Source organism: Alosa alosa, chromosome 24 (genome assembly GCF_017589495.1).
Source record: "Alosa alosa isolate M-15738 ecotype Scorff River chromosome 24, AALO_Geno_1.1, whole genome shotgun sequence".
NCBI lineage: Eukaryota > Metazoa > Chordata > Actinopteri > Clupeiformes > Clupeidae > Alosa > Alosa alosa.
Window position 1 is genome coordinate 13,587,906 of NC_063212.1, and position 25,178 is coordinate 13,613,083.

General features: G+C 42.3%; 1 protein-coding gene across 5 annotated transcripts in view; it reads left to right on the forward strand.

Moving 5' to 3' along the window:
- Positions 1-12,758: 12,758 nt before the first annotated feature.
- LOC125289574 (CD209 antigen-like protein C) overlaps positions 12,759-25,178 on the forward strand; it is a 30,844-nt gene continuing 18,424 nt past the window's right edge. Inside the window, exons 1-10 of one of the 5 annotated variants that reach the window (XM_048236496.1) lie at positions 12,759-13,232; positions 14,242-14,322; positions 14,732-14,782; positions 14,915-15,079; positions 15,249-15,275; positions 15,707-15,790; positions 16,139-16,222; positions 16,370-16,453; positions 16,838-16,921; positions 17,159-17,298. In XM_048236496.1, the coding sequence (XP_048092453.1) occupies positions 14,244-14,322; positions 14,732-14,782; positions 14,915-15,079; positions 15,249-15,275; positions 15,707-15,790; positions 16,139-16,222; positions 16,370-16,453; positions 16,838-16,921; positions 17,159-17,298 (798 nt within the window). In that variant the 5' untranslated portion in view covers positions 12,759-13,232; positions 14,242-14,243. Of the gene's footprint in view, positions 13,233-14,241; positions 14,323-14,731; positions 14,783-14,908; positions 15,080-15,248; positions 15,276-15,706; positions 15,791-16,138; positions 16,223-16,369; positions 16,454-16,837; positions 16,922-17,158; positions 17,299-25,178 lie in introns of all 5 variants that reach the window. The other 4 variants (XM_048236495.1, XM_048236498.1, XM_048236499.1 and 1 more) reach the window with 4 other exon arrangements.

Genomic DNA, 25,178 nt, shown 5'->3' on the forward strand with positions numbered 1-25,178 from the left:
CTCAGATTTGGCATAATTTAGTCTCAGCGCAACACTATCCAATGCTGATTCTACATCTGTGTAATTATAGCGAACTGAGTTTACATCACACACTGCTAAATCTGCAGAGGGCTCCACCCCACCCCGGGTTCAGAAACATTCAACGAATCTGACCTTTTATGTAGTTCACACGGTTTGACAGCATCCTCAGCCTCCAGTAAAGTCGCGTCAGATAGGTCGCCAAAATCGAAGTTCTGTATAATAATAATAATAATAATAATCTTTATTTATATAGCACTTTTCAAAACAAAGTTACAAAGTGCTGTACAATATCAACATAAATGAAAATGCAAATGAGACATAATAATATAACAATCAAATAATATATACTATTTCAATTAGAACTTAACATAAATTTGAAAAAGGAAAATAAACTTGCATTGAAATAAAACTTACTGAAATAAAACTTGACACTGAAATAAAACTTACTGAAATAAAACTTGACACTGAAATAAAACTAAGGAAGGCTTGCTTGTAAAGATGAGTTTTAAGGAGGGATTTAAAAGAGCATACTGACTTGGCTGACCTGATTTCATCAGGCAGGTCATTCCAGAGCCTAGGTGCCCTGACACTAAATGCTCTCTCCCCTTTAGTTTTGAGATTGACTTTAGGAATAGCTAGGAAACCACTACCGGATGATCTTAAAGTACGCTCAGGTGTATAAGGTACTAGGAGATCAGATATGTAGTTGGGAGACAGGCCATGTAGAGCTTTAAAAGTAATCAGAAGAATCTTAAAATCAATTCTAAAGCTTACTGGGAGCCAGTGCAGTGAGGCTAAAACAGGAGTAATGTCTTAGTACTTTGTCTTAGTAAGAAGCCGGGAGCTGAATTCTGAACAGTTTTAAGTCTCTTTATAGATTTTGGTTCAGACAAGAAAAAGACTATTGCAGTAATCCAGGCGTGAAGAAATAAAATGCATGTATAATGGTCTCAGTGTCTTTAAAAAGTTAAGATGGAACTAATCTTGGAAATATTTCTGAGGTGATAGAAACAAGACTGAATGAGCTTTGTGATGTGACGTTCAAAGCTTAAATTATTGTCAAACCAAACACCAAGATTCTTTGCAACAGGTTTTACACAGTCTAAAAAATTGAAAGGGACCTAAGGATGGTATCATTTGTTTCACACTATGTGCTGGGTTCCAATGATGAGGACTTCTGTTTTGTCAGAATTCAACTGGAGGAAATTGTTTGACATCCAGTTTTTTAGTATAGTATCACTCCATAAATCCACACGGTTAATGTCCTTTGATTGAGTATTAACATTAGTTTGATAGTCCTTTGAATGTGTATTCCCCCTGTTGATAGATGCGTCTCCAAGACCTATCAAGTCATTGTGCGCGTCGTTTTCTGCAAATGAAATGACCGCAAACACATTATGCTACCATGCTACACTTAGAAGGCATACATGTATGGAGAATAAAACAACTAGACATTAAATTACAGAGATCTCCAAATGGTCGCCTGTAATGATTTAGACCAACACTCCCCAAAGTGGGTGTCACAGTTATAAACATACCCGTAACAACAGCTGTTTTATCAAAAGGGGAAAGAATGAACTATTGGGAAATATCAACTTATCTCAGATCACACGCCAAGTACCCCAGTAAAACGCTTAGCAGGCCTCGCAGTTATGGCTAGATCTTCAGAATCGCTATAACGTCTCTTCTTAGTATCCTTCCAATAGACATGGTCGTAAGATGGTAAGGGTTCTGTACAGGGCCGGAGTGGGGGCACTTTTCAGCCCAGAAGTTTCAGGCCCAAGACCGGCCCCCTTTTTTTAGTGGTGGTGGAAATTGGATAAAAAAAGGCATCATTTCAGCTCTTACTATCCTGTAGTTTTTATTATAGGCTAATATTCCACTATTCCACAAGGATAGGTTGATAAGTTAACAAAAAACAGGAAGGAAGAAATAAAGCATTTGAAATGTATCCCACAATTCCACTAAGAGGCATATTGAACTACTATATTGTTTACATGTTTTTTCTGCATGGGTCAGCTATCATGTTGTTGTTTGGTGATTTGCTCCTTTACTACACCCACTTCTGAGCAAACAAGCCATATAGGTTGATCATGTAGCCTACTGCTGTCATATACAGTTCTTTCTTCCATAAAATAACTCTAATTCATATGGTTAATTATCCTTTCTACTTTGTCCCTATAGTCATAGTTCATTTCGGCTCATCATTGCGGGGACTGGCTGATCTGCTGCTCAGGCTACTTTTGTTTTAAGGCCTATAGGCTACTGCATACACAGATCAAGCTTGAGTTTTGTTATCAATATTTGCATAATATTTGCAAAGTCTATGAATAGCCATATTGGATGATCCCAAAATGCTAATATTTTAATTCATTATATTACTTGCGAATAGGTTGACAACGCTACAACGCTCAGTAGGTTATTAGCCCAATTACGATGTTATAATCATGGCTATCTCTTTACCAGTTGCCACTTATGTCTGTCCTCTTCAAAAAATTGGAAGCATGGCACATTTGGCAGCATTTCCTCCAATACTTTTTCGTCTTTTTACCTGGCCTTTTCAGTCCCTCATGGCATCTTTCTACCATCCATCCTCCCTGACGCTTTTATCACTACGGTAGGTCCGCCCGGCTGGTATCTGAGAAAACTTTTTAGGAAAGACGGGCTATATGGACCCAACCAAATTAACTCTTCTTGGGAGGGGAGAACAACGCATGCAGAGGCTGCGGTGTTAGGCATAGAATGCGAACGGTGTAGCCAACTTTAAGAGAAGATAGATTAACGTTACAAATGCCAATATTTTTCCCTCGACCGCCCAAAAGTGAAGCGCCCACCGGGAATTCTCCCGATTCTCCGATTACACTCCGGCCTGGTTCTGTACCAAATGTAGATTTACTGCTTTGTCGCATCTAATTCAGATCCCCGAGCGCCGCCGCCCCAAATCGTTTTCGTCCAGCGCACAAGAGACCAAATGTTTCGAGGCTGATAACACAGTGACCAGCTAGATCATGGGATGGCGCACAAAATAAAAATAGAAGAATAAATATGCGAAGTGAAATACATTTTAGATTCGATCATAAAAACCAACCAGAAACTCTGACAAACCATACAGTTCTTTTACAATGTTATCATCACTAGTGTAATGAAGTAGTAGGCAGACCCCCACATGAAAGGGGTCTCAAACAATACACTCAGAGACATGCCCGACAAACACCACCCCCTACAAAGTAGGGGATCATAGACTATCATTTTCGTCACCTAAGACCTCCATGATTTCAGTTATAAAGGTTACATCACAATGCGTGGCGTTTTTCAACCAAAACCACTAACAACATGCTAAACAGGTTATTGGCTATGCTAGTAGCATACTATAAGTTTATTTCCAGCTACTAACACTCCTATACATTTCATACAAAGTTTATCACATAACACATAATAATAACAACAAAACACATATGGGTTTGGGGACAATATGGTCCAGGGTTTGGTTTGACATCAGTCACATGTCTGTCACATGACACTACATCCAATATGGATGCCAAAGGGGCATTGTTTGACAACAGACACATGACTGTCACATGACTTTACATCCAATATGGCCGCCAGGGTTTTGACACCAGTCACATGACTGTCACATGACTCACAAAACAATAACAATAACAAACAACACGTGGTGACAAACACATGGCTAATTTGCATTAAAAGGAGTGGGTTATGACGTGATTTATGACATTTCAGGGGGCGGGGCTTATTTTTGACAGATAGTTCATGATAATATACTACTCCTACTTATTGACTGCAATGTAGTCAATTGACTGCTTGACAGGTTATTTTTATTTTTCTGTATACAATAAACAAATACATCTGCTTTATGCCGCAGAATTAGGCACTTGGCCAGCCTATAGAACGTGCACATTTTGGAGAGAATAGAGAATGCACGCATGCAAGAATCTGGTGGCTGGTTACCAGCAAACAATGTTTAATGCATTAACTCAAGACGTCAACATTTTCTAAACAATACAAACAGAAAGGATGCAGCAGGCAGCAAATGTAGAAGAGTCATTTCCAGTGGAAGAACAAAATGCTGAATGAAGCCCAAAGATATGAAGGCATATCTGGCAAGTTGTTATTTTTGAAGACGTGAAATGGTTGGGCTATAGGCCTATTTTGCAAGAAGGAGACATAAAGCGTGAGCATGCCACACTATCCACAGCTGTGGTAGCGGGGGTAGGAGGATTACTGTTAGCGCAGGATTTATATAAAATTCTTCAACAGAAGGCCTGCCTCAATTGCAGGCTTGCCCAAAAAAAAAGGCCTGTGGTTTGCGCAGCCTACAGTAAGTAGGTCTTAGTGAGTTAGGAGTCCTCTAGACTTCTTTTAAGCTGTCTCAGAGGTGGAAAGTTGCGTTCGTTGGGGGCAGGGCCGGATTAACAATTCATAGACCCTTGGGAACAAATGTCTGATGGCACCCCTGCCCCCAGCCAACGGAATCGGGCGGTCAGTTAATAGGCCCATTTAAGGCACAAAGCAAGATCTGTGAGGCCAAGCCTCACCAAGTAGCCCGCTTTGTTTACAACTAACATTACATTTAATTAAACTGCTTATAGGCTATGCCGAAATAGTTTCAACATTTTGAATATCAGTGTCAGGTGAATTAGGAAATGCCTTATGGCTGAAAGCTGCTTGGGATCCCCCGTCAAGCAATAACCATACAAAAAGTTAAAAACAGATGACATGATGCGCGTCACTGACATAATGCGCAAATAATATAGCCTAGATATTCCAATATATTCAAATACATGTGTTTATTTTAGAGGGGATATTCGAACGTCATTTTGAGCAATTTTGACAGCCCTAGTCCACTGTAGGCTACGCCAATCGTCTATTAACACCTTCCACCTAACCCCGGTGAGTGGGGGTCGCTATAATGCATGTGAAATATAGCACCATTGAGTAGCCTATGCGAAATAGTCTCAAAATCGTTCCGGTGTTGTGTGCTTTCTGGTTTCTCCACCTACTGGTTTCCTTGCGCATGCATGCGCTGCAGCATGCGCATGCATGCAACATTCACAAACAAGTTGTTTTGGGCGGTTTGAAGTCGCTTTTCATTCGCCATGAGCGCTCGGCTACATTACAGCCACTCGGACAAAAGACATGTAAAAAAATATTTGTTTTGAAAACTAGCATTAAACTGGATTCGATCCCGCAAAAGCAACACACGCGTGACTCTCTCCATCCTGATTCTACTCTTTGAGCCCACTAATATGTTACGCGAATCAATTAACTATTGTAGGCTACCATTAATTAATAACGTAGGCACCCAGGTAACATGTTGTCCAGGCTATGTGAAACAAGGGGTTGCCTCTCATCTACAACAACTGGTTACTTTGGGCTGCTACAGTCGTCAGTGCACTGTGCACAGTAGGCCTATGCTACTCTTTGTGGTTGATCAACTAAAAATAAAAGATGTATTTGGTGATGACGTTATTGTAGGCCTTGTAGACCTAAATTCTGAGAAATTAAATGGTACGAGAAACGATCTACATAGCGCATCAGACCGCGATGTCTTCAAGGGTTGAATGAAGGGAGTTTGCAAAAATTTGTGTATTTTTCAAGTCAATAAACATTCTTAATTTTCGAATGTCTTTGTCAGGGAACATCTGACTGGTAGTCGCTCAGACAAGGAGTTATAAGATAAAGGCAATGCCATTTGTATCACCTAATGCAGTTCAGTGAATTAGCAAGATACCATCAGAAGCCAACAATCATAAAGCACCTGTGTGCGCGCACACTCTCTCCCCTGCGCATGAAGCTGTCTGCGTGTTGTAGGCTAGATTTGCGTGAGATCTTTCTATCTGCTTTACTTTTGTGAGTTGCGACCACCTAGGCTATGTTATAGACGTTCTATGAGGTACCAGTGTTTAGCTGTGTCACAAAACGATAAGCTTTGTCAGACTACTTTCAAAATGATATTCAGGGCTATATACATTTTAAACATTCGGGGCTGAAGACCGACAAAGCCTTTGCGTTAATTCTTCAGGTGGGAAGTGTCAGGATTTTTCATAATGAGAGACACTCTCATTGGTGGTTAGTATATGGAGTAGGAATTGACAGCAACATATCCAATCACATTATGAGAGATGCTGAATTTAACATAAACTGCAAGATTTGATTTTAAATTAATGTAAATTTAGCCGGGACTGTAAGCTGGCACACGTGGGTGCCCGATGTTTTCAGTGGGTGCCCACGGTATCGGCGCCTATGACAAGCGTATCTCGCGGTTGCATCCATTACAAACAAACATGCAATGTGAATGTCTGATTGGGGAGAGCACTAAATGCTCTTCTGAATAAGCACAAGTCAATCCTTTAAATGAAAAACACTCTTTAATAATCAAAAAATAAACACTAATGAAGTAAACTTGTGACCATCAAAATCGTTTATCGCCTGTAACTCCGTGATAACAGGACGTAACAGGAAGGCATTTGGCTGAGCAACGAGGTTAATATGCTCTATATTTTGTCCAAATGATGTCTGTCTATCATCGTTGCACTCAGAGAAAACCAAAATGTTTAATTTGTCGTGCGTTTCTTCTACGGCTGCAAACGGGATTCACTCGCCATTAACCAAATATTTCTTTATTAGGGCCGGGCAGGCATATTTCTGGCTATTAAATTATTTCTAAACCAGTCTGCTAAAGTCTGTAGTGAAGTCTGTGTTTTCCAGCTCCATTTCTTTTTATGAGACACACTGCTCACTTGAGACCTCTGTCGGTTGTTGCAGCGTCGTTGCAGCGTCACTGGAAAAATACAAATTAAAGTCGCGTGATGCCGAGGGAAGCTGGCCAAGTCCAAGCACTGCCCACTGTATGTGTAACTGATTTAAGCCTTTCTGCTTGTTCGCAGAACCACACACACACAAGCACGCACAGACACACAAAGATGCCAATTGTGTTCCACGCACATCTTTGACTGAAAGAATAAAGAAGTGATTTGAAGATATATGGCCTGCATTCTGACCGGTGCTCACTCAGTGGTTGTAATATAGTAAAGCCAGCACTAATAGCCCACTCCAATACATGGTCCTTCGCGCCGGAGATTGGCGATTTCTGAGTGAAGATGGCCTATGCTCCGTCAGAAGATGTGCGCCCACGCAGAGCTGTGCGCCCACCCACGCTTTTTGAAGATTATGAGACTGACCTTCCACAATTAGCTCCACGCTCTCCTGATGCTAGGGAGAGAGCTGTCCAAAGCCGAGAGGGATTTGCTGAGATGACAACCCTCCAACCCCGCTTATTCACAGATTATCATCAGACTTCTTTGAGTACCTCCAGAATGGTAGTTTATCTTGGGTGCCTGCCAATGAGAATGAAGATGATGATTGGCCACCTCCACCACCACCACTAATTCCTGACTCTATGCCCGGCCACCCTCCTTTGCCACTAGGGCAACGGACTCGAAACCCAGCATTGGTGGAGGAGGTCAGAGAATTTCTCGAGAGACTGGAAGCCCGCCAGTCACCATGCCCATCCATGCATTCCCTTTATGAATCCTGTGGTGGTGATGATGACTCCTACATTACCATTACCATTCCCGGCCGGCAAGGCAGGCCTTACCCAGATCCATGGCCACCATGTCCCTCTCCACCCTCCTATTATGGTTCCTGTGATGAAGATGAAGAGCCTGCTGGTCCCATTCCAGTCCAGCCAGGCAGGCCCAACATCAATCCCTGGTCGTCTGCCCCACAGAGACCAGGGGCCACCAATCCATTGCCAGGCAGGCCTAACCTCAATCCTTGGTTACCTGCCCCACAGAGACCAGGGGCCTCCAATCCATTGCCAAGCAGGCCCAACCTCAATCCCTGGGCACCTACTCCAGATAGACCAGTGGTCAATAACCAATTGCCAAGCAGGCCAGTCTTCAATCCTTGGTCACCCGCCCCACACAGACCTGTAGCCACCAGCCATATACCAATCAGTCATGAGAAGACCTACCGGGGTCCCAAGCCTTCGATCCCCAAGGTCACACGGGATGATCCACGGGAATATGCAAGGCTCAAGATCGCACTGGAGAATATCCTCCCTGCTTATGCGACAGAAAGGTTCAAGTACGCTGACTCGTACGTCAATTCTTGGTGCCCCTACTCTGACACCATGGCATCACTTATCAAGCAGTACGGCCAGCCGCATCAGTTGTCCTTATGACGAATATCGACTATCTTAGATGATGGCTCTGAGAGGACAATAATGCTCCAGGACTCCGCTCAAAGGCTGAAGCTTCAAGGCCAGCCGGAGAACCTGACCCTACGGACAGTAAGGCATGATGTGAGAACATTGCAGGGCTCATCGGTGACGTTCTCGATCTCCCCTGTAAATCAGCCAGCAAGATCGTTTACCATAGAGAAGGCGTTCATCGCGGCAAAGCTGGGACTGGCTGAACATACTTATCCAGTGGAGAGCCTGAAGAGGAGGTTCAAGCACCTCAAGTCACTTTCTCTGGAGCCCTTCTCCAATGCCAAGCCACTCCTCCTGATTGGGTCGGATTTCCCTCACTTAATCACACCCATCAAGCCAGTTCGCCTTGGGCCTCCTGGTGCCCCTGTGGCTGTGAAAACACGCCTGGGCTGGACCATGCGATCACGGAGAGACCAAGAGGCCATTAGCTTGCTGGATGCAAAGACCCAATGCATTGAGGTTAATGGGGTTCATCCCCATGTGGGTGGACGTCTGCGCAGACGCAGTGAGCTTGAGAGACATCCATCCTGTGGTGTTGGACCCAAAGAATCCCGTAACCAAACTTATCATTCAGCAGACAGACCGGGAGTTAAAACATCCTGGGACAGAACACCTTTTTGCCGAGCTGAGAAGGAAATACTGGATACTACGGGCTAGGGAGGCTATCAAAGGGCAGCAATGCCTCTGTGCTGAGTGCCAGAAGTGGAGGGCTCAGCCCATCACACCGAAGATGTCTGATTTGCCTTCTTCTCGCCTCAGACTGCATCAGCCAGCATTCTTCTCCACTGGTATCGATTGTTTTGGCCCTCTCCAGGTGAAGACTGGCCGCTGTAAGGAGAAATGCTGGGGCCTGCTGTTTAACAACTAGAGCAGTCCACATTGAAGTGCTCTCAAGTATAAACTCCGACTCTTTCCTCATGGCCCTAAGAAGATTCATCTCCTGGAGGGGAAAGCCGATTGCTGGACAGCAGATCAAGTTTTCCTTCAACCCACCCTATGCCCCTCACTTCGGTGGGGCGTGAGAGCGAGACATATGGTCGATCAAGGCCTCTCTTTATGCCAGCACAGGATCACAGTCAGTCACCTCTGAGGTCCTAAGCACCACCCTTATAGAGATTGAGGGAATCTTAAACTCTAAGCCAGCGGTCCCCAACCACCGGGCCGCGGCCCAGTACCGGGCCGTGGGACATTCCTAGTTTAAAAAAAATGCATGCAAACTAAACTCAATTTAATTCGCAATAATGTCACGTTTTTACATGGCATAGGCCTATATGCAGTTGTTTGATTGCACACATGTTTGCATTTTGCAAGGTCTATTTTCTTACGTCTGTCTGTCCCGCCTTCAACACTTTACATATTGCCTTCAGCGCTGCGCAGCCTCAGGTCAGCTCACTTCATTTGATCAGTTCTTGGCGAATGGTAGTGTCACACAAAGTTAGCTAAACTGCTAGAATGAGCAACAAAAACAAGCATCTTTAGCAGGTCACTGGTCAGAGTGTTCGAGAGCCGCTGCAGAGATTTCTTACAGAAAAAAAGTAACAGCTGCACATTTTAGGTGCCAAAACTCGCTTACCTGTGTGGCATATTCGGGTTGCTTAATTACCTCAACCTGTCACTCCAGGGGAGAATGACGACTGTCTTTAAACTGGCAGATAAAGTCGCTGCATTTAAAGCCTAGCTTGATTTGTGGGGACGAATGGGGACGGGGTGTATTTGATATGTTCCAAACAGTAGTGGGGGTTTTGGGAGAGACTGAGGCAGGGCCCTTTCTCTGCGCAGCTGGTGCGCCGATCACCTTGTTAAACTTTCAATTGAGTTTGAGCGTTAGGCTACTTCCCATCCTCCAAAGATCCACGGCAAACCAATGAGTGGGTCCGCAACCCATTTGTCAATATCCCGAATAGTCATAACTTGTCAGCGCAGGAGGAAGAGCAGTTGATCGAAATTGCAAATGACGGTGGTCTTAACCCTCTAGGCATACAGTCGACTTTAGTCGACAAGATGCGTTACTGAATAAAACGGCCGATTTAGTCAAATAGGGTGTCATATTTCGTTCGACTTCCACTCCACTAGATGGCAGACATGTCATACGTCATCCCCGAAGTCGGAAAAAGTCATGCTTTAAACAAAACTTTAAATACAGCTGCAGTGAATCAGTGCGTGCAATACCGGAGCTAGTGTGCGTGTGAGCTATTTTATCAGAGCGATATTGTCAATCGTCAGCGGTATTTGCATTAGATTATCGTCTAATGGCATCAAAAAGTTTACCTGAAATGAAGTGTTGGGTCTTCTATTCGCGGACCCTGATTCTGAAGGGGAATATCTGCCTTCAGAAAATGGCGGTGATTCGTTTAGTGAGGCTTCAGATCGTCCCCTGCCTTGCAATGATGCAGCTGGACAAAGTGAGAGTTTACTCCATAGTTTAGCTTACACCAAGCACAAGCGTTGAATCGTTTGCCCAATGTCACTGGTGGGAATAATGTTTCACGGGTTCGGAGTGTTCATCGGGAAGTTAGCAGGGTGTTAGTGGTGTGGCGAACGAGGCTGGAGGTAGCCTAATGTCCATAGCGCTAGCTTCTGTCTTCTGAACAGTGTGCCTCTCCACAATCGCGGCGACAGTAACGTGGTGGAGCCTTTGTCTAATGCCACTGGGTATGTTAGACGAGGTCGAAGTGCTCATAGGAGAGTTAGGAGAGTAGTGGCAGTGTGGGGAGTTGCAATGAGAATGACAGTAGGCCTAGTCCGAGCTGCGCAAATTCTCTCCACTCGGCACGCGCGAGGCAGATCTGGCCATGCTGCTCGCATGGTGGAGGTGGTGACACGCTCTCTCCCTCTCCCTCTCCCCCACACACACACACACACATTAGGTCATGCAAAGTCTATCACAAGATGATGGGAATGCCGGCCCTGTATGGATAGGGATAGGGAGTCATTATCTCTACAGCAAAAGGCCTGCTACATAAAAAAAAAAATGTCAGCCATTTATTAGTAATGATTTACACTGTTGATTTGCTATCTATTTCCCTGATCATTTAGGACATACACTATGTGTTCATTTTTGTGTGTTCATGTCCTTGTGATGTCTTGTGTCTTTGTCAGCTAAGAAAAAAAACAAAAAACATCAACATATAGAAAAAAAAATACTAACATTGTCTCTTGTCTTGTCTCGTCATCTCACTCCTGATCTGTGCCTTGCCGTGGCAAATGAGCTTTTGAACTAAACAGGTCTTGTCTACTTGTGTTTGTGTGTCATCTGAATAATATATATGTGCCCCATACATGGAATCAGAGTGCCTACTGTATGTAGTAAATGGAAAAATCTCTACAGCAAAAGGCCAGTCTACCGCTACATGCATTTGGTTTGTTTCCTACATTTATTAGTAATGATTTACACAGTTTGTTCACTACTTACTATTTACCTGAGCATTCAGTATTGTGCAATATAGCATACAGAAGGTGAGGGACATTTTGGGGGGAAAGAAGTGGTGCATTTTATCATTCAAACATGCGACTTTTCATGAAAATTCTATAATCCAAGATGGCCGCCACCATATGACGTCATAATATGCAAATTAGGTATAAACATTTAATCTCTACATAAACTTTGGGTCATCCTTAATATTTCTCTAATTTACAGAAAGTCTCTATCTCTTATCACTTTTAAGATATAGCCTTTTGAAATGAAAATGTCAAAATGGATCGTTTCGGAAAAAAACCTCTGGCGCCTAAAGGGTTAAGAGTGTATATGAGGAAACCTCTCTGGCGGGTTTTTGGATCAAAACCAAAGCAGAATATCCCGAGATAGCCGTAAAAGCGCTGAAAACGTTGCTACCATTTCCCACCACGTATCTATGCGAGGCCGGGTTTTCTGCAATGACTGCAACTAAGACCAAATTGCACAATCGACTGGACATTTCAAACACACTGAGGTTGTCACTGTCTTCCATCACCCCCTGATGGAACCTTCTTGTTGCAGGGAAACAAGCACAGGGCTCCCACTGATTATATTCGTAATGCACGTTTAGTTCCATTTGTTCCCATATTTTGTGAAGCATGTTCACACTTGATAGATGTAGCTTCAAGTTGTTCAATTTTCATAGTTCATATTGTTCAATTTTCACTTCTTCAAGTTCACGTTTTTCACATTTTTAAGAGTTCGTTACCTTCACTGTTAACTGGAGCTAGCTCTTTTCAAGTAATGCATGCACAACACATATGGAACATGGAACCCCCGAACCCCGGTCCGTGAAAAAAAAATGGGAATCAAACTGGTCCATGGTACATAAAAGGTTGGGGACCCCTGCTCTAAGCCACTAGGATACGTGTCCTCGGACGTCGCTGACGTGGACCCAGTCACTCCAAACCTCCTGCTGATGGGGCGGCTGGATCCTTCGCTCCCTCAAGTTATGTACCATGACTCAGAGGCACTGAGTCGTGGGCCCTGGAGAGTGTGTCAAGTATTGGATCGCTTCTGGACACAGTTCCTCCGATACTACCTACCTACGCTGCAGATCCGGTCCAAATGGCAAGCCGACACGTCACCACTCCAGCCGGGTACAGTGGCAATGATGGTCGACCCCCAGCTGCCCAGAGCATCTTGGCCTGTGGGTAAAATCACCAGTCTTCCCAGGAGCTGATGGACTAATACGCACCGCGGAGGTCCGTGTCAAGGACCGCACCTACATCAGACCCGTTAGTCGACTCATCAGGCTGCCAGCCATTCCCAAGGATGACGATCAGATGTGAAGAACTGCAAATCCGCCACCGGATTTGGGGGCGGCTGTTGTGAAGATTCGGGACATGGAGTAAATTATACTGCTTAATAGCGCCTCCTGAAGACCTAGCGGAGTATAGCAACAGAATGTTCAAAGATTCAAAGCTCCAACGACACGGAGAGAAGTTAGTAACTGGTGGTGTTAGTTGAGAAGTGTTGTCAGTTGCTGCTGTGTTTGAAAGTACTGTGTGCGTCCATATAAATGTAAGTACCACAGTTAATGTTTAAGGAAATACTAATGCAGAGAATTGTTGTCTTTCAGTTATAATTTTAAGTTGTAGTTTGAATGTGAGTTGAATGGATATCCTGTGGGAAATATCTGTCATCAAGGAAGCTCTGTGCTAAAGACGCTAAGCTAAGCCAATGTTAGTTTGACCTTGATAGCATGCTAAGGCTACTCCAATGTGTCAATGTGGCTGCTAGCAGCTTAGCTCAAATTATGCATAGCCTTAAAAGTTAGGAGTTAACCTTAAAGGTTAGGAGTAATATTGGACACATGCTGATGATGATGTTTATTATTTGGTAAGAAATAGTTACTGATACTGTTACATTCTCACTTGTCATATTGTCTTGTTAGTCCACATTAGCCTTGCTACTGCTTTGCTGGTAGCTAGTGTTGCTGATAGTGTTATTGATAGTGAGCTGTTAAATGCTAGATGCTTAGAATGCTAGATGCTTAAAGCCACAGTGTTGTAATGTAAGAATAACTGGTTATATGTGTGTAACTGATTTAAGCCTTTCTGCTTGTTCGCAGAACCACACACACACACTCACACAAGCACACACAGACACACACAGATGCCAATTGTGTTCCACGCACATCTTTGACTGAAAGAATAAAGAAGTGATTTGAAGATATATGGCCAGCATTCTGACCGGTGCTCACTCAGTGGTTGTAATATAGTAAAGCCAGCACTAATAGCCCAATACACTGTGTCATACTTAAAATGTCTTTGGATTAAATGTCAGTATATGATGACCACGGGGCCTACTGTTTCTCCTTGATTCAGTCACAAGTTCCCAGACAGTTTGATCATTAACATATATGGTTTGATCTTATCACCAGTGCTGGTAGTAATTCACACTCAGCCTAACTCTGAGCTTGTGTCTGAGTACACCTTGCTAGTAAGAACTGTGGCCATGAGCAATAGAAGAGATAAGGCAATACAAAGTTGATTTGAAACTTCCCATTTGCATTTTTGGTTGATATCAGGTATGGAGACAGATGAGGTGACATACTCTGACATCACCATCATCAAAACAGAAAATGCCAACCAGAAAGGAAACAACAGGGGTGAGCAATCATCTGTATTAACCCTTAAAGGTGTAGGTTTTTGAACATTCTAAGTTCCGCAACAATTGAAGGTTCTAAAATTCTATGTTGAATTCAATGAACCCAGATATTCTTTAGAACGTTCATTTCCCAACATTCCCGTCACACCGGTGTGACGGTACTCCTTTAAGGGTTAAAGGCAGTAGTTTGATAAAACAGGGGTCTTATAAAGTTTACTATTCTAATTCTATACTAATATGTTTAAGTATTGCAGAATTTCTGAGAGGAAACATACCCTGTATGACCTATTTGTGTGACCTTTATTTTGCTAAAGTACATCAAGATATGTAGAACAAAAAATTGCTTTACTAAACCTAATTGCCAGTGATGGTATTCTCAACTCTCTGTTGACATGCATTCTGAACTGAAGATGAAGAGGGAGCAAATGTCATCTACTCGCAAGTCAATGTGCTGAAAAATGGTATGTATTAAACATAACACATACCCTGACACACATGCATTCAACATACAACACATGCTGTATGTGAATTAACACCAAATGTGGATTTGAATAAGAATGAGGAAAAAAAATGTCTGTCCTTTTGAGTCCCAGCAAATGATCTGGACCCTGCATCTGACTCCAAACATGACCCTGCTAACTCCTCAAAGTCATATTCAGAAAAAGAGAGCCCTGCATGCACATCTCCTAGAAGCACAGCACTGCTACTGTCTATTTGTGTTCTCCTGTTGGCTGTTGCTGTTACGATGGGAGGGCTCTGTGAGTATGACAATCAAATCTTAGCCTTAACTTTTTAGCCTTAGCATTGAAATATGAACAATTTAACAAATCAAATGTAACAATTGAAACAAAAAAAAATCAATGAGTTTATCAGTTTTTGAGGATAATATTGCTAATTAGTATATTGCTGATCCTGTTCTTTTTGTAGATATTATGAAAGAGGAGAAGTACTCAGGTGAGTGAGCGTGAGAATGAGACACAGAGTATGTGGGCAAGTGGAGGAGAGAGAATAGAGTGAATGTGGAATGGTGGACATCCCAGTTCCAGAAAGTAAAAGTCCTGCCATATATTCTTTCTACCTGTGCACTTAACTTGAAACGTCTGCTCCTGCTCCCAAAATTAAATGGACAAACTCTTTCTGTAGACTTTGTATAAGTCTTTTTTTTTTAAATTAAATTATTTCAGTGTGCGAACTACTCCTCTCTCTCTGGATCAAATACTTGGCAGGACTTTTACTTTCTGAACCCGGGATGTCCACCTCTTGTACCAACACAGGATCACATAATAGATACACTTGATATTAAATGATATTAAGCTACAAATACAATGTTTTCATGTAAAAACTGAGCAGATATTAACAACCATCTGGTCTGACTTCTGCAACAGGTATGAAACAAAATTTGGAAACACTAAATATGCAATATAAAAATATTAGCAATGAGAAAAAGGATGTGGAGACACGACTTTCAGGTAAGAAACATGAACATTCATTAGACACTAATGGCGCAGAGTGCAAATCTAGAATTGTCTAGAAAACAGTATTTTGCCCTTTCCAACTTTCACATAACAATATTGGATAGACACTGTCTTTTGCCCTAGAAACTTTGAAAGAATAGGGGTGAGACAGAGGTGTTTAGTTGGTTGCAGTATGAAATATCACCACTAGATGGCACTAAATCCTAACTAACCTTCAACTAACCTTGACTAACCCCCAATAACATTTTCTAACATATTTCCCTTTAGTGATACAAGTAGAAAAGACAATTTGACACATCCATTGTACTTTAACATATTTGACACATCCATTTACATTAACAGGTGTTAAAGAGCAGTTAGACACACTGAGGATGGAGCACACTAATGTAACTTTGGCTTTGAATGCTACTCAGGCTAACATGTCAGGTGGGGGAGAATACACAAGCACTACATTTCTATAGAAATGTTTATCATGGATTCTTTGCTTAAAAGATCATCTGAAAATTAAATTAGATAACCATAAATTAGATAATTTACCATCACTAAAAGATTTATTTTTGTATTTGCTCAAAGAAATTACAGAGATAATGGAAATGCTGCAGGAGCAGTATGTTAATGCCACTAGTATGACAAGCTCTTTGCAGGCTAACCTTACAGGTAGAATCACACAATCTACAAAAAGTCAGTCACATACAGTAGCTGTATCAAACACTAATGATCAACCACATATCATATTTACCGATCCTGACTAATGTTAAACTAACCAAGACTTACAGTATAAATCATAAACCAGTACTAAGCATAATCTCTCTCTCTCTCTCTCTCTCTCTCTCTCTCTCTCTCTCTCTCTCTCTCTCTGAATTGTCATTTAGTCATTTATGTTTCCCTTTTGTTTTTTGTTTTTGTATAAAGCAAGGACAAACCTCTCCCTTGACTGGAAAGTTCACTGTTATTAGAATATTGAATATTTCTCATGCACATGGATTCATTCATCCTGGCCATCTTGTCAATGCAACACTGTTGATTTATTTTTCTCAACAGAAACTAAAAGGATGTTAGCTGATCAGAAAAACAAAAATGATAATCTCACCAAGGAAATCACAAAACTAATGGCTGAGCTTCCAGGTGAGATTTATTTGTGAGAAATCTGTTTAATTTCAAGCTTTCTGTTTCTGATGCATAGTAAATGAATGAGCATTAGGTCTTTCTCTATTAGGATTTGACAATGCACCAAGAGGATACTTAATAAAACTACCTTTCTTTCTGTCAAAATGACAAGATGTAAAATCAAACAAATATATGTGTTTTGATGGTCATTACTGAGTGGATAATGAACAAATATTTAAATTATTTCAAAACGAGTGAGGTGTGCAGATGCCTGGGAGTACCATAATGGATCATGTTACTACTTCTCCTCTGATATGAAGAACTGGACAGATAGCAAAGATGCCTGTGTGACCATGGGGGGACACCTGGTCATCATAAACAGTGCAACAGAAATGGTATGAAAAATCACTTCCTCAAAAATGTTTTATGTCTCACTATACGACTTTGATAACCATTACATTAAAATGAAATATCTTCATTTAGCTGTAGAAATCAGTTGAGAAATTTGTAGCAATTTACAAAAAGCAATTTACAAAAGATGCACTGAACAAAAATGCTGTTGTGGTAAAACTGTAGCTAGAAATGTGGAGAATGCAATGCAATCAAACATTTTGGACGATATATTGTCACAAGCTGGCAGAATAGGCAACAGTCCGATGTGCGTTTTATTTGGAGACTGTTTTGCGAGACAGAGACTGAGTTTGCTGCTATTCTGGGGATAGGCTACAACATAGCCAATGTACGACTTTAGCCTTTTAATATATTTGCTGCATTAGATCAGTCTTTCTAGAACAGGCAAGGGCTTTCTAGCCTCACGTCAGCAGTGCTGCATCACCCATATAGGCCTACATTAAAACAACCAGCGGATGGTGGGCGGGTGTGGTTTTGAAAATTGGTCAAAAAACTTTGGTGCTGATGGATGATAAGTTTTGCTATGCAGTTATGGTTGAAATAATAGCCCATCAGCGCATCTCTAGTGTGTGTGCCTCTCTCGCTCAGAGGGGAGGGTGAGGCTGAGGGGTCGATCAAACATGGATTCTAAACTCTGTGGTGGATAGGATCTACAATTAGGTGTTAATTAATATTACTAAGCTAGGTCGAAGTACTCCCAGTGCTATTGCGCCACACATTGTAGTTCTCCTGATTTTTACCTTGGAAAATCGCCACGTTTCATGTTGTGTGACCGTAGACATTTTTATCAACTACTCGTGCAACTGTAAGTTGGGAAAACGTGGATGTTTTTGATTACTTCTACGTCTGGCTACGTCTGAGCCCGCTAGCATAGCAACATGCTAACACAGTCGCGCCGCGCACTAGAGCATTTGAGTGCACGTACCGACACGGGAGAGGTATGACTCAACTCGTGAAAGTTAAGGTAAGAACATATATTACTACTGACATTGGGTGGCGTGTTCCTTTAAAGGGACACCAGGCAAGCCTGATGCTTTTTCTCTACGAAACTCCCCCTCGCTCGGTCTGAAGCTCTTTTCCTTTTCTTTGCGTCTTCCGTCAAGGGTTTTCGCTGCTTCTTCGCCGGCTCTGTCATTATACACACGTTTGCAACAATCTCTAGCGTCTTGTTAGCCTGCCTCTGTGCTGTAAACTGATCCTGCTTCGGTCGGCGGGTAGGATACACCGAACTTGCAAGTGGGATATTCTTTCTACAGGCAGTAGGGGCGGGCAAGGGAGCCTTCATTCGCCCCGTAATGAGTCATTTAACCATATACCGACTTACGAAGATGATTAATTAACACGAAAACGTTGCCTGGTGTCCCTTTAAATTAGCCAGTTCATTAAAATACCACTTGTTTGTGCAGATCAGTATTAATGCTTATGCAGTGCACATTGCATGTTAAACAAATTAAGAGGCCCATGTCATGTGTTAAACATGAGGTTGATTGAAAATAGTCATTAACCAATTCCTGTTCTTCCATTGATGACATGGCTAAGGAACAAAATTTACCTCCACAAGAAGGTCATGTTTTCAGTTTGGTTTCTCAGTTTGTCTGTCTGTTTGTGTGTAGGATTACACAAAAAATACTGACACAATTTTCATGAAACTGGTTGGAAAGGACTGGCATAGCCAGCATATCATCTGTTTGTGATAAACAGAAGCAGCAACATTGAAAAAATGCAGAAATTTATTTACAGCAAAGGTAGACCTACATAGATTGTTTCCTGACTGTTGATGCTGTTTATTGTCAGTTTGTAACATCTAGGCGAAGTAGGAAGTTACATTAGGAATCTCTGATCAGTGTAATTGGTAGGGCTGGACCAGTGATTTCAAAGTTAGTGCCCTTCACAATTAAAGTGTTGGAAACGTTTCCCAATTGAGAATCACCAGACTCTATTCACTTCGTGAATGAGTTAGGATTTTTCGGTAACACTTTACAGCTGGGATGGGCAACTTTGATGATAGGGAGGGCCACAAATAGTTCTTGTCACTGTCAGAGGGCCAAATGTGCACATCCACTACTGGCATAAGTAGGACGTCAGGAATCAGGAGAATTAAATATATATTATGTCTGTAAATTTATTTAACCAACATCCATTCATTTCATGTTTTTTTTATACTCAAATGCCATTTTAATATTGCTTCTATTCATTAATGAACTTTTAACATAAACAAAACATATCACACATTCATAACAAACCTTTTTTTCCACTGTAATGGGTAAAAGTGTCTCTGGTAAAAAGTCTTTGTTGTTGGTGTAGTTCCCACTCAAAGTCAAATGTAGGCTAAAATTCCATGACTTTTCCCTCACCAAAATCCTGAATTTCCTTGACCATTTGGGAAATGAAAAGAAATGGCCAAAAACAGGTAGGGCTAACCACAACCACTCAAGCATGTAGTGATGCAAAAAGATAATAACCCAATAAACACCAATGCTGCATGTAAATAAATACTAATGTATTTTGCAGATATCCCAAGTCTTCCGGAAATTCCGGGAGTCTCCCGCATATTGATAATGGCTCCCTGATACCCGCAAATTGACACAATTTCATAATGTACAGAGAGTCTGGCCACTTTCCATTGCCAAGCGTTAACTTCTTTGAAGGCTATTCAAGTTTAAAACTATTGGATCTGCCCAGAGCCACTCTGGATCTGCCATAACCAATCGCTAACGGTTATGACGTATGTCTGGCTCAAACTAGCGCACAACCTCAATGTCATCGTTCTCAGTAGGGTTGGGTATCGTTTGGGTTTTATCCGATACCGGTGCTAAATCGATACTTTTAAAATGGTGCCTGTGCCGAAACGGTGCCTGAACCGGTACTTTGTTTTTAAATTAAAATGGTCTAAAGCATGAATTGCTTTTTTTTTTTTATTGATAAGACAAATTTGAACATGAAATTGAACTGTTATATTCAGTTTACTATCAATATCTCATTGCTCCTACGCATAATACATTTAAATGTTAAAACAGCTTGCCATGGATGCACACACAATGGTCAGGCATGAAAACGGGTCAGGGGTGAAAAAGGTGAGAAGGGCGCGCAAAGAGGGAAATGGCCGCTTCATAGCAAAACAAGCGCGAGTGACACTGTTGCCAATAGTGCATAGCTTCCATGGAGTATGAAGTTGCCTAAAACCAGAGATTTATAAGGAAAACAAACTACAAAATGACTAATTTTTACAAAAAAATACCTTTATTTCTTCTTTTTGGCTTGGGCCATTATTCACATTAGTCTTTGCTATACTGATAAAGTATGCCAATTTGCTTCACCTTTTGTCGACTAGATGGCTCAAACTGCACGTATTCTTCATCAAATTAACTCGCTATGTCTATATTTCTGTCCAATATTGCTAACTTTCACAGCCTATGCTACGTTGCTACACCAATCTCAACGTCTTTTTCTGACAGAAGTTGATAGTTTCAACTAGCCCACCTGTGACATCAATAAGCATCTCTCCTCGCCAGGCTCACATTCCAGCTGACATTTCAGATATCTGTAGTCACACAGAGAGGGAGGCTATTCCAGCGCAAGCGTTCTGTTCGCGTTGCATCCGTGGCAAAAAATTAGCTTCCACTGTTTAATAGGCTAAATGCATAGGGGCAAGTTTTTAATTGGGCTCTTGATGCGTTCTTGCTCCCCCCACACACATACACACACACAATATTTTCTTATCGGATCTGCGTGAACCACAGAAGTCCCCTATTTTGGATTCAAAATGGCGAATTTCGCCGAAAGGTGAGGAGTTTTCATGCCTGAATGGGAAGCTCTGCTTTCAAGTTTACCCAGTGTAAGCGGTTTGCCATAAGGTATGTTAAAACCGCTTGCCATAGAACTTCCAGGTCATGCACAACGGCATTTGCAAGCAAGCTAATCTAACAGGGACTCTACTTTCCAGTTAATTCAGTGTGTTCCCAAATGCTTCAAGAAATTTCATGTCTTCCCCCATAACACGCAATAGTTTTGAACATATTAAAGTTCGCTATTACACTTAAAGTACACTTAAGTACACTTAAAGCCCTGTTTTCAGATTGTTTATGATTAAATAGAACGTTTAAGATTGAAATTTGGACACATGCTGCTGTCCTGAGAATTTTCGGTTTCTGTGGTAGCACCCCCCCACCTCCACAACGCTGCATAGGTGCACTGGAACAATCTTTCTAAAATGCATTAAACTTTCGTTTACAAAGACGTGAAACTCACCGAGTGGTCAGGGGTGTTCACTGATATGTTCACACAAAAATTGCTGCAAAAGATGCTTTCCAACAGGTGTTTTACCATTCGTTGTAAAACTGTGGAGCAATTTTTCCAAACGCCTCACACCCATTCTTCCGTTGAGAGCTTGAATAATAGAAACTCCAGCCCAGTTGGTGGCGATAATGCTCCTTACACCGTACACTTGTCAATTACAAGCAAACCACTGGCCTTTCATTAAATACACAGAAGTAGCAGAAGATCGCTGTCTTGAAGTATTTTGCAGCAGACAGCTAAAAATGGGGCGATTTTGTGCAGTTCCGAATTGCGGGAAAATTTGTGGCATAAAAGTGGTCACAGACTTCCTTTCAACGATCCAGAAAGGCTAAAGTTGTGGCTGGAGTTGCTGGGGTTGGATGTGAGCACATCTGTTGAGGATCTGCAGAAAGCTGATCACCGTGTCTCTGCGGTCAGCATTTTACTGAACTTCGCTGGAGGTCGAAAGAAATCGCCCAAAAAGCTCTTTCGCCTGAGAAATACAGCGGTTCCCACATTACATCTTGGGGCGACAGAGTTGGAAGAACTTGGGGTAAGGTTGACATTTTGTAACATAACGTTTGTAACAGGCGGAAAATGAACTTATTTGTTATGTCCATAACCTGTCATGTTCACATCATAAGCCTAACACTAACCCTAGCCTACATGAATAATTTGGCTACATGATTTGGTACATTTACTATTTTTTTGGCTGTGGAACTTTCATAATGAAAACGTAATGATTCACGTAGGCTATCATTCACATCGTGCAAGTTCCAAGACATTTTAGCATTAACCATGGACGTGACAATAATTTGGATAGCGTAGCCTACGATACCGCGACTGCATAAGACTACAGAAAGAATACAAACAACCCCATATCTGTTTCCGGCGTACCTCACAGCACATCCAATACAAGTCAATGGAGTTAAAAAACTACGATAAAACCTGTTGGAAAGAATCTTTTGCAGCGATTTTTGTGTGAGCATATCAGTGAACACCCTTGACCACTCGGTGAGTTTCGCGTCTTTGTAAACGAAAGTTTAATGTGTTTTAGAAAGATTGTTCCGAGGTCACGTGATGCATTCGGAGTGAGCGGTCGCCTTCAATCGGCCTCCCGCCTTACAGTCAACTATTTATTTTATTGACTCATCAAACCATACATTTTTGTATATATCTCCTTAAGAAGCATGTCCGGAACAGATACTCCGCTTTCCCAACGACATACGTCGAGAGGTCGTCGTCCAGCTGAACTCAAGAAAACACCTGCTGCTGCTAGCTCGGAGATGGGTAAAGATGGCGATGGGCCTGAGGAGAGCCTGGCTAACGCTATTGCCCAAAATGTCATAGAGAAGATTAGCGCCCTTATGGAGCTGAAATTCACCGAGCTTCAGACTGCTTTAAACGGTCTGACTAGTCGCATAGATGATAATAGCAGAAGGATAACTGAGGCGGAGAATCGCGTCTCCAAGAGTGAAAATAGGACACATTCCCTGGAGAGCAAAGTTGCCACTCTTCAAGTGCAGTCTTTGACCGACCGTGCGGCGGACGCTGAAAACCGAAGTCGCAGAGACTACATTCGGATTATTGGTCTGAAAGAAGGGGTTGAGGGGAAACAGGTTGTGAGATTTTTTGAAACCTGGCTTCATGACACACTGGGGCTGGAGACTAAACGTGGGTCCATTAAGATCGACAGGGCTCACAGAGCTCTTGGACGGCGTCTGCCAAACTACAACAGACCATTAATTATCAAACTCCACAACTACAGCGACAAGCAGAGAATTCTCACAGCGGCTAAGGAGAAGGGCGATATCATCTACCAGGACAGCAAGGTCTACATCTGCCAGAACCTATCTGCAGCAGTCAGGGAAGCAAGACGCCAATTCAACGATACATGCGTGAAGCTCCTCAGGAAAAAGATGCGATTTCAGATGCGTTACCCGGCTATGCTCTCCATCACGGTTCGAGGAGAAGAACATTCCTTTAAGACTCCCCAGGAAGCTGAGGAGTTTTTGAGCAGGTGTGATTCTCCAACTGAAGTAACGGACTGATCTCTTTACTGAGGTATCCTTATTTGTAGTTGGCCTTTTGGCCTATGTTTCTTTTAAAATGGGCTACTGTTTCCTAAGTCAAAATCTGAATAGGCTAATTGTTTTTAGTGAATGGTCTTTTCCTAGTAGTCCTTGATGCCATCCTAGCTGCGTTTTTTTATTGGACAGTGCCAAGATAACATTCCATCCGCTGATGCTTTACTTAAAAATTCAGCTAGCTAACAGTTGTATCCAAAACAAAGAAAATGGCGAAGAGAAAAAAAGATGACGACTACAGATCCTTTCAGCATGAATGGACGGAAGAGTTTGCGTTTGTGGAGCTAGCTGGCATGACATCTAATCTCCTTCAGTCGTTCAAAGCACGTTTTGGAGATTTTCGTGAGCACAGTGGTCTTTTCCGATTCATCACTTATCCACACGAGTGCGCACTGGACGCAGCAGAGCTGAGTTACATTCCTGGTGTGTCTATCGGAGAGTTCGAGCTTGAGGTTGCTGATCTGAAGGCCTCAGACATGTGGGTGAATAAGTTCAAGTCCCTGACAGAAGATTTGGAAAAACTTGCACGACAACAAGCAGATCTGGCCAGCCAACACAAGTGGACAGAAATTAAAAATCTTCCACACGCAGACGAGCTGATTGTCAAAACATGGAACGTGCTTCCAGTCACATACCGCAAACTGCAGCGAGTGAGCATTGCTGTATTGACGATGTTTGAATCTACGTATACATGTGAGCAGTCCTTCTCTCATCTAAAACGCATCAAGACCAACCTAAGATCACGTCTGACTGATGACAGCTTCAACGCCTGCATGAAGCTTAACCTCACCGCGTATCAACCAGAAGCTATTAAGAAACTGCAAGGTGGGAAAGCACCCGGCCCAGACTGCTTTGGCCCAGATTTTTATAAAACTTTCAGCAAAATTCTTCTGGGCCCCCTCACAAATATGTACTTAGACTGCTTTGATAAACCTTGCACACATTTCTGTTATTCTGAAGAAAGGAAAGCCCCCTGATGTTTGCGGATCTTACAGGCCAATCAGTCTGATATCTGTTGACAGTAAAGTACTTTCAAAGCTTTTAGCAAAACGCCTTGAAAACCTGCTTCCAATTCTTATAAACCCAGACCAAAAAGGATTTATTCATGGACGCTACTCTTCCAGCAATGTTAGGAGGCTTTTGAATATTGTACAATCTACATTACAGTACAAACAGAAAGCTTCCTTGTCTTCCTTGATGCCGAAAAGGCCTTCGACAGAGTCAAATGGCCCTATTTGTTTGACATAATGGAAAGATTTGGGCTGGGGGGAGACTTTTTAAAATGGACCCAAACAATCAAGCGCCCAGGGCCATTGTTATAACTAATGGTCGCCGCTCTGACCCATTCCCAGTGGCCAGGGGCGTCCGCCAGGCATGCCCATTAAGCCCTCTCCTCTTCGCCTTGAGGTTAGAACAGTTGGCAGAGGTAATTTGCATACTCACTGAAATAAGGGGTGTCTTTTTGGGGGGCAAGGAGCACAAAATTGCGTTATGCGGATGAC